The following is a 13436-nucleotide window of genomic DNA, read 5'->3' as shown; positions in this document are numbered from 1 at the left end:
GAACACTTTCCCTATGAGGAAAGGTTAAGGCACTTGGGGCTCTTTAGCTTGGAGAAAAGATGACTGAGGAGTGACATGATCGAGGTTTATAAGATTATGCATGGAAAAGAGCAGGTAGAGAAAGAGGTACTTTTCTCCCTTTCTCACAATACAAGAACCCGTGGGTTAGAACGGATAAGAGGAAGTACTTCTTCACCCAAAGAGTGATTAACACTTGGAATTCACTGCCACAGGAAGTGGTGGCGGCTACAAGCATGGACGGCTTCAAAAGGGAATTAGATAGGCATATGGAGCAGAGGTCCATCAGTGGCTATTAGCCACAAGGTATAGATAGGGACTCTGGGGCAAGTGATGCTCTGTCTTCTTGGTGCTTGGGGGGGGGGGGTTCAACAGTGGGAGGGCTTCTAATGTCCTGGCCCCACTGGTGGACCTCCTGATGGCACTGGTATTTCTGGCCACTGTGGGATACAGAGTGTTGGACTGGATGGGCCTTTGGCCTGATCCAACATTGGCATCTCTTATGTTCTTATGTTCTTACCACTTTTAACTCCACCCGGAGACAAACTGGAAGCCAGCGTAGAAGACCTTTGAGCTCTTTCAGGAATGTGCACTCGAGGGGGTCCACGTGAACCACCTGGGCTGCCGTGTTCTCACCCATGCGAGGGTTCTCGAGAGTCTTCAGAGGCAGCTCCTTGTACTATGTAGTGCAGTAGTCTATCCTGGATGTTACTAAGGCAGTCTTCTACTCTACTTGCTCAGTCAGGCCATCTGATCCAGCTTTCCGTCTTCAGCGGCAGACACCCAGATGTCCCAGGGAAGCTCATAACCAAGAAGACAGGCCATGCTGTGGAGGAGTTAGAGCGCTAGGAAAAGATTGTGGGGACCTGGCTCCACATCTCCCCTTGGATACAGAGTTTTCTGAGTGACCTTAGATCAGTCACACCATCTTCCTTTCCCTCCCTCTCAGCTTAGCCTTTCTCACAGGGGTGTTGTGAAGATCAAATGGGGGTGTGTGTGTGAGGGGGTGTCATGATCTGTGTAGGCCTCTGGAGATCTGTGCAGGACTGGGAGCAGGGCCTGGTGCGGCCTGGTACCAGGAGAGACCAGCATGGGAGTAGAAAGCAGACAGCCTACAATCCCCATAATGCTTAGAGAGGGTTATAGCCAATCAGAGTTCAAAGATTCTGCGATGAGATTCTGTCTTAAGCTGTTAACTGTGGGAAATGTTGTCCTTTCCTCTCGCAGAGCTAAACTGAAGGGGGCTGTGTTCTTTCGTCTCTCATCTGCGGTCTGGTCTCTCAGAGGGGACAGGCTGGTCTGGTGAGAGGAAGATCCCTCACTGGAGAGAGTGAGTACAGGTAGTGTAGCCTGGCAGGCTGTGGGCCTGGAAGTAGTCGGTGTTCTTTCATCTCTCATCTGCGGTCTGATCTCGCAGAAGGGACAGGCTGGTCTGGTGAGAGGAAGATCCCGGCAGGAGGCTGAGTATGAGAAGGCTGTAGGGCTTGAGTACTAACAGTTAAGGAGTAATAGGTAGCTGCTTTAGATTCTGTTTATTTTGCCTTTTAAACACTGTTATAGCTTTTAAAGCGCCTTGTCTCGTTTTCCTTGCCCTAGTACTGTGATAATAAGCTCTTTCTATTTAATTGTCCTCTGCCTGGTCATCATGCCTATGTTCTCAGCTTTTAAAAGGGGGCATTTTGGGATGGGTTTGGGAGGGTACCCTGGGCCTTCTCAAGGGACCCGAATAGGCCTGCCAAATCTCGCCAAATCGCGGCGGGGGATCTGCATGTCTTTGCAGAATCCTTGCCGCAGGGACGGCGAGACGCGTTGCACCACCGTCGCCAGGAGGCGGGTGATCTGCATGTCTTCACAGAATCCTTGCAGCCCCGTTGCCAGAGCGATGCGTAGCGCCAGATCCTGGCAACGGCGGGTGCAACGCGTCTCGCTGTCCCCGCAGCAAGGATTGGCAACCCTAGACCCGAAGTCCAGGGTGGTGGCAGCAGACAGTGGAGACCCGCTGGGGTCATGACAGGGGGACACACCATATCTGCTGTCCTAGGGTTGCCAGCTCCAGGCAGGGCCTGGAGATCTCCCGCTTTGACAACTGATCCCCAGCTGACAGAGATCAGCTCCCCTGGAGAAAATTGCTGCTTTGAAGGGGGGACTCTGTGGCACTGTCCCATGCGGAGGCCCCTCCCCAAATCCTGCCCTCTCCTGGATCCACCCCCAAAGTCTCCAAGTTTTTTCCAACCCAGAGGTCCTTGAAGGAAGGATACAAATATGAAACCGATAAATACTGATTTTAATATTATTAACACATAGTGAGTGAAGATTTAGTTGTTTTGATTCTTGATTTATCGGGAAACCCCTCTGAGTGCATTGAGAAAAGTGATGTGGGTAATATGCCAAAATAAATAAAGTGTGGGTAATTATATCCATAGCCTGTCCTCAGCATCTAGAATTCTAAGGTATAGTACCCCGGATTACAGAGGTTCTGTTCTCATCTACGATCTTTCCTCGGCAGGGCACCTGACATATCCTTTCCCTCGGGACTGCGCCGAGGAGAGTTGGAACGGACCAAGGCCATCTCGAGATACAACCATTTATCTGGGGGGTGACCGGAACCGCCCCATACAGGCCTACTGCGACATGCAGACCGACGGTGGAGCCTGGCTGGTAAGGGCGGAGGGTGTGGCTGGGGGAGGGATGGAATCGGTGTTCCTTCTTCGACTTTCCTTTACGAGTTTCATTGCAACCTGTTGATTTACGAGTTTCATTCAAAGCAGCATTCTGCATAAAACAAATCCTGATCCAGAAATGGACAGGGTGAAAAGGGCTATGGTGCGCCCGCTTCTACAGAAGCCTACCCTGGACCCAGGAGATTGCAATAACTATCGAGCAGTCTCAAATGGTCCATTCTGGAGCAAGGTGATTGAACAGGTGATGGCTGGACAACTCCAACCTTTCCTGGGTGAGACCAACTGTTTAGATCTTTTCCAGTCTGGGTTTAGGCCTGGTTACTGAACTGAAGCAGACTTGGCTGCCCTGGTTGATGACCTGCTCCAGGGGATGGATGTGGGGTAAGACCTTGTTGATTCTCCTAGATCAGGGGTGTTAAACGTACGGCCCAGAGGCTGGAACCAGCCCGTCCAGTGCTCTTATCTGTCCCACAAGCAACTGGTGCGAGGGAGGGAAGGCAAGAGGCTGCTGGGGTGGGGGGTGACAGGTACACGGGTGCACATGGTGAGGTGTGTGTCTCAAAGCTGTCAAGAAATTGTACCCCACTGGGGTCCTGCCCTCCTCAAACTACTTCCTAACCAGGCTCCACCCCCCCAAAATCTCCGGTATTTCCCAACCCAGAGTTGGTAACCCCATCCCTTATGCACCTGCTCAACCGCTAGAGTCATCTTCAGAAGCCCTGCTTTCGGTGGCTCCACCATCTCAGATGGGAGACAACCCAAGAAGAGGGGCTGTATATATATTTAGCTGTGTTTTTAATGGTTTTAATGATATGCTTTTAAAATGTGGTTTTGTTATGTATGTTGTAGCCACCTCGGTGGCCCTTGTGATGGCAGAAAGGTGGGATATAAATCTGGTGAAGTGAAATAAAAAATAAAATACCAGCTTTGACTGTCAGGTGAGGACCTGAGAGGCCCAGGTTCAAATCCCCACAGCTGTCATGAACGTCACTGAGTAACAGTTGGGCCAGTTACTGTTTCTCAGTCTAACCTGCCTTGCAGGGTTGTTGTGAAGATAGAATGTCAGGAGGAAGGAGAATCAATGTTCCCTCTAGACTGTAGAGTGTTTTGAGCAAAAATTCTACTTCATAAGCCAAAAGAGCTACTAGCATTAAAGTTGTGAGTGAGCCTACATTTGACTATCGCGTAAATTAGGTTTTTTAGAAGATTATTACTGTAACCTTGTAAAAATCTAAGAATAAATTCTATTACTCTATTACTTTTAAACTATATCCTGTGGTCCAGGAAGTCAATGCCTCAAATTTCTAGGTAGCCTTCCCAAATCATTTTTTTCTCAGTCCCATTCCCGATCTGTAATATGGGGATAACACTGCTGATCTACTTTGCAGGGCTGTTGTAAGGATTATGACTGCAATTATATGACAAATTTGGAACACTGAAAGTCCTATATCATTGTCACCCAGATTATCTTTTTTTTAATTTTTATTAAGAAAAACATAATAAAACAACAAAACTTTTTGAAATAACAATACATATCAAAGTGCAAAATACACGAAATCTGTAGGAGAATGTATAACAATCACAACACTAGCAAAATAAGCATAACCCAACTATATTATAACATACTGAACTCTGCTGTAACCGCATAATCTCATATGTATGAGAACCACCTTTAAAAACATGCTTGATCTTGAAACAGATTAAATGAACTCTGCCAATATGTATGGAGTGTCCTAGGAATATAGATGATTTAACACATTTAGCCCCAGATTATCTTTGAGGCAGGGGTGAAATAGATAGATAGGTACAATAAACCACTCAAAGTCTGATGGAACAGATATCCCCTCTTCCAAAGAAGCCATCAGTAAATCAACAAAAATTTTAACAAGCCACCAATTGACAAGCCAGATCATCAGATCAAGTCAAACTTTTAGCAGTATACCAAATCCACTGGGTTGATGGTAATTTTTAACTGGGTTTAACCACTTGTATTCATGACCTCATATAATCTGCTGAACTTCCTCAGGAGGGTTTTGTCTGGGCATAGCAGCAGGGCTGCAGGCATAGAGTTGTTCCGACTTCACATTTCTGTTCCCCATACAAAGCAGAAACGACATCCCGAGAATCTGTGCTTTCACTGCTAAAGATTCATGTTTCTAATCCTCAAGGCTGGAAACGCATGGCTTGCACTTGCTAGAATCCCAGGGGGCAAGACAAAACTGTCTAAAGGTCAGGGGGTGAGATAGCAGTGCACTTTGCACCTCCCTGTCTCTAAAAGAAACAGAATAAATGACGTGAAACAAACGCATGCCAGTGTTCTTCTAGGCCTCCGAATCCAGCCAGACTTGGCACTGACTTTTGGGTCCCCTGGGTAAGTATTCATACAGACAGAATAACTCCCCAAGGCTGTCTGCTCATGGACACTTCAGTTCACTCACGTGTGGTTTCATATTCTCCTCCTCCTCAGGTCTTTCAGCGCCGGATGAACGGCAAGACGGATTTTTGGCGTGACTGGCAGGATTACGCCACTGGCTTTGGCAACCGCTCCCAGGAATTCTGGCTAGGTACAGTGGCATCCTCCAGGCTCTATAACACCTTCACGGTTATACCCAGTCTACAGATCAGGAAGTGCAACTGAGGTGTGACTGTGGCTCAGTGGCAGAACAAAAGGAAACAGAAATCCAGTGGCACCTTAGAATAATAACGACGTGCTACTGGACTCTTGTTGTTTTCCACCACAGCTATATTTATCCCAGTCTGAGTTGTGTGTCAGAGCTCGCTTCCTCGGATGCAATGAAGAGGAAACCATTTTCCTCATATTTGTCAGGGAAGTTATAAAAGAAAAGGTGGAAAAGAGAGGAGCTGGGTGTAGAGAAAGGCCTGATGTCACTAGGTACCACTTCGGTGGGAAGGTAACAGCGTTCCGTGCGCCTTGGTGTTTAGTCATGCCGGCCACATGACCACGGAAACATCTTCGGACAGCGCTGGCTCTTCGGCTTTGAAACGGAGATGAGCACCGCAACCCTAGAGTCGGATTCGACTGGCTTTCGAGCAAGGGAGCCTTTACCTTTACCTTTACTGGACTCTTGTTGTTTTCCACGGCTATATTTATCCCAGTTTGAGTCGTGTGTCAGAGCTCGCTTCCTCGGATGCAATGAAGAGGAAACCATTTTCCTCATATTTGTCAGGGAAGTTATAAAAGAAGAGGAGAAGGTGGAAAAGAGAGGAGCTGGGTGCAGAGAAAGGCCTGATGTCATGAGTCAGGTGTGATTCTCTGTGTAAGGGACTGGATTAGGTTGCTACACGTAACTGATGATGAGAGGGTTCAGGGGAACTACGTGCATGCAGCTGGTCCCAGATTCAGTCCCCAGCACCTCCAGTTTAAGGATCTCGAGTTGAAGTTGCTGGGAAAAGCCCTTGGGTGCCCGAGACATTGACAAGTCACTGCCAGGCCAAGATGACAATACTGAGCTGGTGCAACTATGTTCAGGTGCACTGACAGGACTTTGCCAGCCCACACTGGATAGGCTAGAACTGTGATACTGTTGAAAGTCAAAAACCACACTGCAAAAACGACAGGAGGACAACATGGGAAACACTGGATTGTGACAGTTCGACGGAAACTGTCATCACCGTGGGATCAAAGAATTAATTCTAGATAAGATATCTAATATGTTCATGGTCAGACCTTGAGCAGTGGAACGCAAACGCAGGTCTGCTGGACTCCCCTGTTCCAAACTAGCTTAGGATTTCCAGGAAGTCTCCCTTTCCCTCTCCTCCCAGGCATATTTAAGCCCAAGTAAGGCTTCCCTGGACTTCCTTGACACTTGCAGGGAGGAAGAAGAGGGTTAAAAAGCTGGATCCCTACTGATGTTTGCTTGCTTCCAGGGAACGATGCTCTGCACCAGCTGACCACATCAGGAGACTACGAGCTGCGTGTGGACCTCCGCTCCGAGAACGAGTCCGTCTACGCCCTCTACGACAGTTTCCGCGTGGACTCCCCGACCGATTATTACCGCCTGCACCTGGGCAGCTACAGCGGCACAGCCGGTGAGCAAGGCAGTGATAGACATGGCCCTCCCTCGTCCCTTTATCAGAGGTCCTCGTTGGTGACCAGCCAGCAAAGCTTGGAATAGCATGAAGCCGGACTTTATCACCTGCAGGAGGGCTGGTTCCAGGTGTTGGATTGTGCTGGGCAGAGAATGCCTGGGGTGGGGGTGGGCTCCCCTCCTCTGCCCGCCTGTCTGCCTAAGTGTTCTACAAGCCTTCCCACGGGCACTTTCTCCAGTGGCACTAGTCAGCGTGTGGCTGGGCAGTGTCACCACAGTCATTGCCAAAACCACCACCACTCTGCATCATCCACAAGTCCTTCCCCAATGATGCTGGATGGTGCACGTGGCAAAGAGAGCCCAGAAAATGGGGGAAGGGAGAACAGGCAGGTGGCAGGGCGGGCACGGGGGCAAGAGGTTAGCAGCAGTGGGCCTTTCCAGAAGCCCCGGGCCTGGACACCAGCCTCGCCTCAGGGTGACAGAGTGTTGGACTGGATGGGCCATTGGCTTGATCCAACATTGGCTTCTCTTATGTTCTGATGATGAGGACAGCATGTCCTCCTTCGTGGTGAGTGCAGGGAGAAGAGAGTTCTGGGAGAGGATGAACAGAAGGAAGGAAGTTTTCCCTGAGCATAGAGTCTGGATATCAAAGGGGCAGTGGCAGAAGAGTAGACACAGGAAGGAAGCTGGGTGTTTGCCCTCTCTAGTTATCGGAGGTCGTGGTCACACGGATGTTTAGTGCGGGACTCGCAGCTGGACTCTGTTGCCACGTAGGAAGCCGAGGCATGGGGCAGTGTTCCAATCCTTTGCCTCCAACAAATTTCCTGTGCAGAATTTGAGGGTGAGGTTAAGGACAAACACTTGTCAGGGATGCTCTAGGCTGATCCTGCATTGAGCAGGGGGTTGGACTAGATGGCCTGTAGGGCCCCTTCCAACTGTGCGATTTTATGATTCTATGAAACTTTTTGGGGAGGGTTGTAATCCCCAAAAGCACCAGGGAGAGCTGTTCTGGCTTTCACGCCCTGGTTCTCGTTTCCGTAGGTGATGCTTTCAGCTACCACTCAGGCAGCGTCTTCTCCACCCGCGACCGGGACCCCAACCGGGTCATCATCCCGTGCGCCGTGTCCTACCGTGGAGCGTGGTGGTACCACAACTGCCATTACGCCAACCTCAACGGGCTCTACGCAAACAACCGCGACCACCAGGTACCTGCCAAATGGGGGGGGGGAGGGGAGAAAGGCCTGCCGGTCCTCCTAAGCGGACAGACTTTGGAGCGCTTTTTACAGTTGAGTGACAGGCAGGAATCCCAACAGGCGATGCATTCCCCAGCACAGGGATATAATGATGGGGAAAGCACGGATTCCCCCATTTCCACTGGCCCTGCAGCTTTTCAAGGTGCAAAGTCAATATCTATGTAGAGAAGCAGCAGCAACCGAAAGAGTTCAGAAGACCCTATTCCGTGTTTCTCCCCTCCCCTAAAGAGTTCCAGGAGCAGCGCTCAATGCATTTGGTTGAGAATGGAATAGTAATACTTGCTTAATTCACAAAGATACAATCAGGGCACAAGTGGAGATGAAACAGCACTCCTGTAGGGCCATGGATCAACTGCCCCACGTCACGTCAGGTTGCCACCAACCTGGAGGAAAAGAATCCAGTCCCTTTAAGAGAGGCTTCCTGGGCAGCTGAAACTTTTCATGGCATGGAGGGAGAGAACATTTTTCTAAGCCTCTATTAAAGGGTGAGAACATCCCCCCCCCCCAGGTTGTCGGGGATCCTGCATGAGATTCACAGAGAGGGGAAGAGAAAGAATCTGACACCCCAAGGGGTTTTCCTTTCACACGGCTCACAGTTGCCCCTCTGGCTGTATTTCTCAATCGATGCCAAATTCAAATTGCTGTTTCTTCACACACTATTATGGGCGATTCTGCATTGGCTTTTCCCTCCACTGTTTTACGAAACTCGTGATGGAACAGAAATCCCCCTCTGCATCGCATGCCACTTTCACTTTTTTTGATCATTGGGTTTTAGGGTACCTTGCCAGGGCTCTTTCTGTAGCAGGAACTCCTTTGCATATTAGGCGACACACCCCTAATATAGCCAATCCTCCAAGAGCTTACAGAACTCTTCCTACAGGGGCTACTGTAAGCTCTTGGAGGATTGGCTACATTAGGGGTGTGTCGCCTAATATGCAAAGGAGCTCCTGCTACGAAAAGAGCCCTGCGTGACTTTTGCATAGATTTATGGGCGTTCAGGGGTGACTTTGCAGCCAGTATGGCGTTGCCCCCGAGGTATCTGAATGTGGTTTTGAGCTGCACTTTTCCCTTCCAGTTGAGACAATGTGGAATGAATGCTAGATGCAGAATCGCACTATGATGGCTACAATCTCCTTCCAGTTAGGTCCAATGCAGGATGTATATCCAAGAGCCATTCAGAAACACTAGTCTACTACGGGTCCAGATTAGAGGTCAAGTCTTTTGTACACCCATAGAATAAAGAGATGAGTGCTACACGGGAGGGGGGGGCACAAAGAAGCAGGGAGGATTTTCTCTAAGGAGGCAAATGGTGGGAAACGGAGATGCAGCCCTGGACCTTGTCACTCAAAATGGCAGCCCTGGGCGGGGCATAAACCCACGGCAGGCTTTTAAACCCAACCTGACCCGATTTGCCCCAGGATATTATAACTGGTCATTGTTTTGTTTTATTTATTTTTCAAATCCATATTCCGCCCTCCCCACGAACGGGCTCAGGGTGGACCACAACAAATAATTAGGCCATTCGGCATCACAAAAAGGTAATAGTAAATAGTTCATTAAAACATTAAAACCAAGAATTTAAAAACAGGTTGCACCAATTACAGCACACTCTCTGATACTGGTGCCGCTGGATTCTAGGTTTGTTTAATCCAGGCTACATAAAAAGGGTGTCTTCAGCAGAGGAGGCCGACTATTTTTCTGGACGCCCGCTGCCTTGACCAAAGGCCTGGTGGAACAACTCCATTTTGCAGGCTTGGCGGAACGATAAGAGGTCCAACAGGGCCCTGATCTCATGTGGGAGCATGTCCCACCAGGCCGGGGCCAGGGCAGAGAACGCCCCAGCCCTGGTTGATGCTCAACGGATGTCCCTCGGGCCGGGGATAACCAACAGATCTTGGTCAGCAGAGCGTAAGGCTCTCCGGGAGGCAGTCCCTTAGGTATGCCAGCCCCTCAGTGTCTTTTGTCCTGGTTGGGGCTGCCAGATCTCCCGCTATTTCAAGAGACCTCCCACTGGCAGCCATCTTTGCCCGCCACTGCTGTAAGTCTTGGAGGGCCACCGCCCATGAGCTACTACCCCTAGCTAGGGATTGATTGGATTACCACCATAGTTGGTACTGTAGCTGTTGTTTTAGCTGATATTGTATTTACTAATTGTTTTAACTTTTGTTATGTTATTTAATCTGTTAGCCGCCTTGAGCCTGCTTGTCAGGCAAGGCGGGGTACAAATACAAATAATAAATAAATAAATGAGAACAGGGAATCCCAAGCTGGACGATCCCCAGGTCTGACTCAATAAAAGGCCGCTTCCTACTCGTGTACAATCCTCTAACCACGACCCTGTCTTTGTCTCCCCCTTGCCCCTGTCCCAGGGCATCAACTGGTTTAACTGGAAAGGGTTCGAGTACTCCATCCCCTTCACCGAGATGAAGCTCCGACCCCGCGGCTTCCGACCCTTGAGGCGGGTGTAAGCGAAGGAGCGCGTTTGCCAAAGGAACGACTGACCATGGGGAGGGGGGACGACGCGGAAGAGGAAGAGGCAAGTAGGGAAATCAAGCGACTTACCCCTCCCTGCTGAGATACCTCATGTCTTGCCTTCGTCTCCCCCCACACCCTGAAAAGACGGGAAACGACGACGAGAGGAAACGGCAAACCATTGCAAAAGCACCTTGTATTGAGATTTCTGTTTTTCTGCCACTGACCAGCCATGAACATCAGGGGCATGAAGCGTCTGGAGGATTCGAGGATAGCTGAAGGGGCAGAGTTAAGGGGAGGGACTGGAATGTAGCTGCGAGATAGCTGTACAGCCCTGGTTAGCAACTGGTTTTCCTGGCAGGGGCCACCGAAGAAGGAGTGGAGTGGAGCTGGGCCACTACCCACCCTGATGCCCACCCCCCAAAACTCAATTAGCAGCGAGGCCTGTGTCTGCAGGTGCCATTTCCCCCACAATGCACCTCCTGGGCCAGCTGATAGTCTTCAAAGGGCCGGATATGACTCCCGGCCTCTAGTTGCCGACCCCCCTCCCTTCTGTACAGGTTCCCGGTTCTGTAGGTCCGCTGCATCATCTGTCTTTCCAAACCTTCAGGCCTCCCTGACCAAAGCAGCGTCCTCCTCTTCCCTGAAGACAATTTGTAGAGAAAGACAGGCATGTCATGGCGCTGAGAGCAGATGAACTGAAAAAGCACTTTTTTTTGTCCCTTTGCATTTTTTTGTCTCCACACACACATTACCCTCCCCCCCCTACAAAAAAACCCTCCTTTTGCCTTCCTGCTCACCAAAACCCTGCCCACCAAAAGTTGGCAACCCCGGCCAGCGCATAGTCTTACATGTCCCAGTTTTGCCTGGTTGCTTCTAGGCACAAAAAGTTCCCTCAGGCCAGTGCCTCAGAAACAGATCCAAAATAGATTCTCACTCAATGGATCACAGATTCCGTGTGACGACATGAATTCTGGTGGAGAGCTAGATGGAAAATTCCAGTCAGGGAACGAGGTTTTATATATATATGGAAGAATGAATGAAGTCAAGCCAACAAGAGCGAAACCTTGAATGTGTACGCAATGGAGACTTGGTTTTTCTTTTTCTTAAACCAGTAGATGTAGATCAATTCTGAAGCAAATCAGTGCACAAATAAATCAGGCTTCCTGTCCCGTCCCGTCCCCAGTATGGGAGAAGACCAAAGCTGGTCACCTCAGCTGCAAGAGGGAAACTCCTATCACCCCCACCCACAGGAAACAGTTGGATGGACACCAAGATGTTGCCAGGGTCCTCAGTAGGGATTGACTTTCTTGGTCTCATTCCTTCAATCCAAGCACAAACAGCAGCTTAAAAATACCTGTCGAAGCCCCCAGTAGCGATGTGGGGGGGAGCTTTGGTTTGGGGGGGAACAAAAACGTTCCTGTTTCCTATGATGTTGTTTTCAAGCCTCCCAAGAAGTCCCAGATGCTTGATCTCGGAAGCAAGATGCGTGTGTATGTGTGTGTGTGGGGGAGAGCAAGGTGTTTACTGGAAAGGGTGTCTCTTCTTGTGGGGTGACAAGGTGGTGTTTTGGGCGGAGTGGTAAAAGGGGGGGGGAGTTTTTTGCCGGGGGGGGGGGGGGGGGGCAGGCTGTACAGTGTTACTTTTTAGAGGTGGGGTTTAAAGTTTCTATGTAAGAAGTGCTTGGGGGGGGAAATTATTTGTAGATTGTTGTGAGAAACCATGTAAAAATAAAAATTAAAGTTTAAAAATGGAGAGGGAATAAAGACTTGGTCATGTTTCTTTGGTCAGGTTCAGAGAAGACAACAGTCACTTGAAAAAACAATAATAAGAACATAAGAGACGGCGATGTTGGATCAGGCCAAAGGCCCATCCAGTCCAACACTCTGTCACACAGTGGCCAAAAATACCAGGTGCCCTCAAGAGGTCCACCAGTGATAATGATAGGAAAAGCTGAAGGCAGCAGGGAAAGGGGAAGACTCAACATGAGGGACCCTGGCTCCGCTAGAGAGCATCTGCTTGGCATGCAGAAGGTCCTGGGTTCAAGCCCTGGCATCTCCAGATAAAAGTATCAGGTAGTAAAGACCTCCGCATGGGACCCCGGAGAGCTGCTACCAATCTGAGTAGACAATACCGACATTTATGGACCAAAGGTCTGATTCAGTATAAGGCAGCTTCATGTGTTCACGTGAGATGGATTGACTCAATCCAAGAAGCCACGGCCCCTCAGATTACAAGACCTGCGCAAGGCTGTTAACAACAGAATGTTTTGGAGGGTGTTAATTCACAGGGTCGCCATAATTTGGAAGCGACTTGGTGGCACATCACAACACACACAGAGTTTCTTTTTAAAAAGGAGGTGCTTGGCTGTATGGCAATCTCGCCCTCTTCCCTCCCCCACGCGCAGGATTTTCCCTTTCTTCCTTGCTGAGCAGATCCTATATCGTCTTATCTGTTTGTCTATGGCTTTCCCACCCTGTGGCTTTACTATATGTTTTGATGCTGACCCAGCCCAAGGACTTGAGGGAAGAGGCAAAATCACCTTCTTCTGCTTCTGAAATGGCACACGAGAGGCTTTTGAAAGTTCACAATAAACAATGTTTTATTTAATACAGGAGAAAAGATCAGGTAGGGGTAGGATGAATGAGGTGAACCGGTGATAAAAACTGAGGTAACTTTGTAATCCCACTAACTACAGATTTTTTGCCAACAAATAAGTGTTTCTGCTATTCAATAAGGTCTTTAAAACTTTGAGGAGAGAGGCTTTCTTTTCAGTTTCTGCTTAAATAAAATGCATAGGTTTTTGCATTTCACTGACACTCAAAGGGAATTTGGTTGTACATTCCTGCCTACTAGTTCCCCAAATTCTTCTATATACACAGACCTGGGATCACTTTTCTTTTTAGAGCTATTTCCCTTTTCACTATGCAGGGATTATTTCTCTTGACTAGTATCTCTTTCCC

The 13436-nt window shown here is 49.1% G+C and overlaps 1 protein-coding gene across 1 annotated transcript in view; it reads left to right on the top strand.

Annotated features, from left to right (window-relative positions):
• TNXB (tenascin XB) overlaps positions 1–12046 on the top strand; it is a 141602-nt gene extending 129556 nt beyond the window's left edge. The window contains exons 40-44 of the mRNA XM_015407589.1: positions 2525–2676; positions 5167–5263; positions 6588–6749; positions 7790–7953; positions 10371–12046. Of these exons, the coding sequence (XP_015263075.1) occupies positions 2525–2676; positions 5167–5263; positions 6588–6749; positions 7790–7953; positions 10371–10469 (674 nt within the window). The 3' untranslated portion in view covers positions 10470–12046. The remainder of the gene's footprint in view (positions 1–2524; positions 2677–5166; positions 5264–6587; positions 6750–7789; positions 7954–10370) is intronic.
• Positions 12047–13436: the final 1390 nt, after the last annotated feature.

This window comes from Gekko japonicus, unplaced genomic scaffold, assembly GCF_001447785.1.
Source record: "Gekko japonicus isolate JY-2015 unplaced genomic scaffold, Gekko_japonicus_V1.1 scaffold1238, whole genome shotgun sequence".
Classification (NCBI taxonomy): domain Eukaryota; kingdom Metazoa; phylum Chordata; class Lepidosauria; order Squamata; family Gekkonidae; genus Gekko; species Gekko japonicus.
Note: the sequence above shows the minus strand (reverse complement) of the source record. Positions and strands in the feature narration are given on the sequence as shown.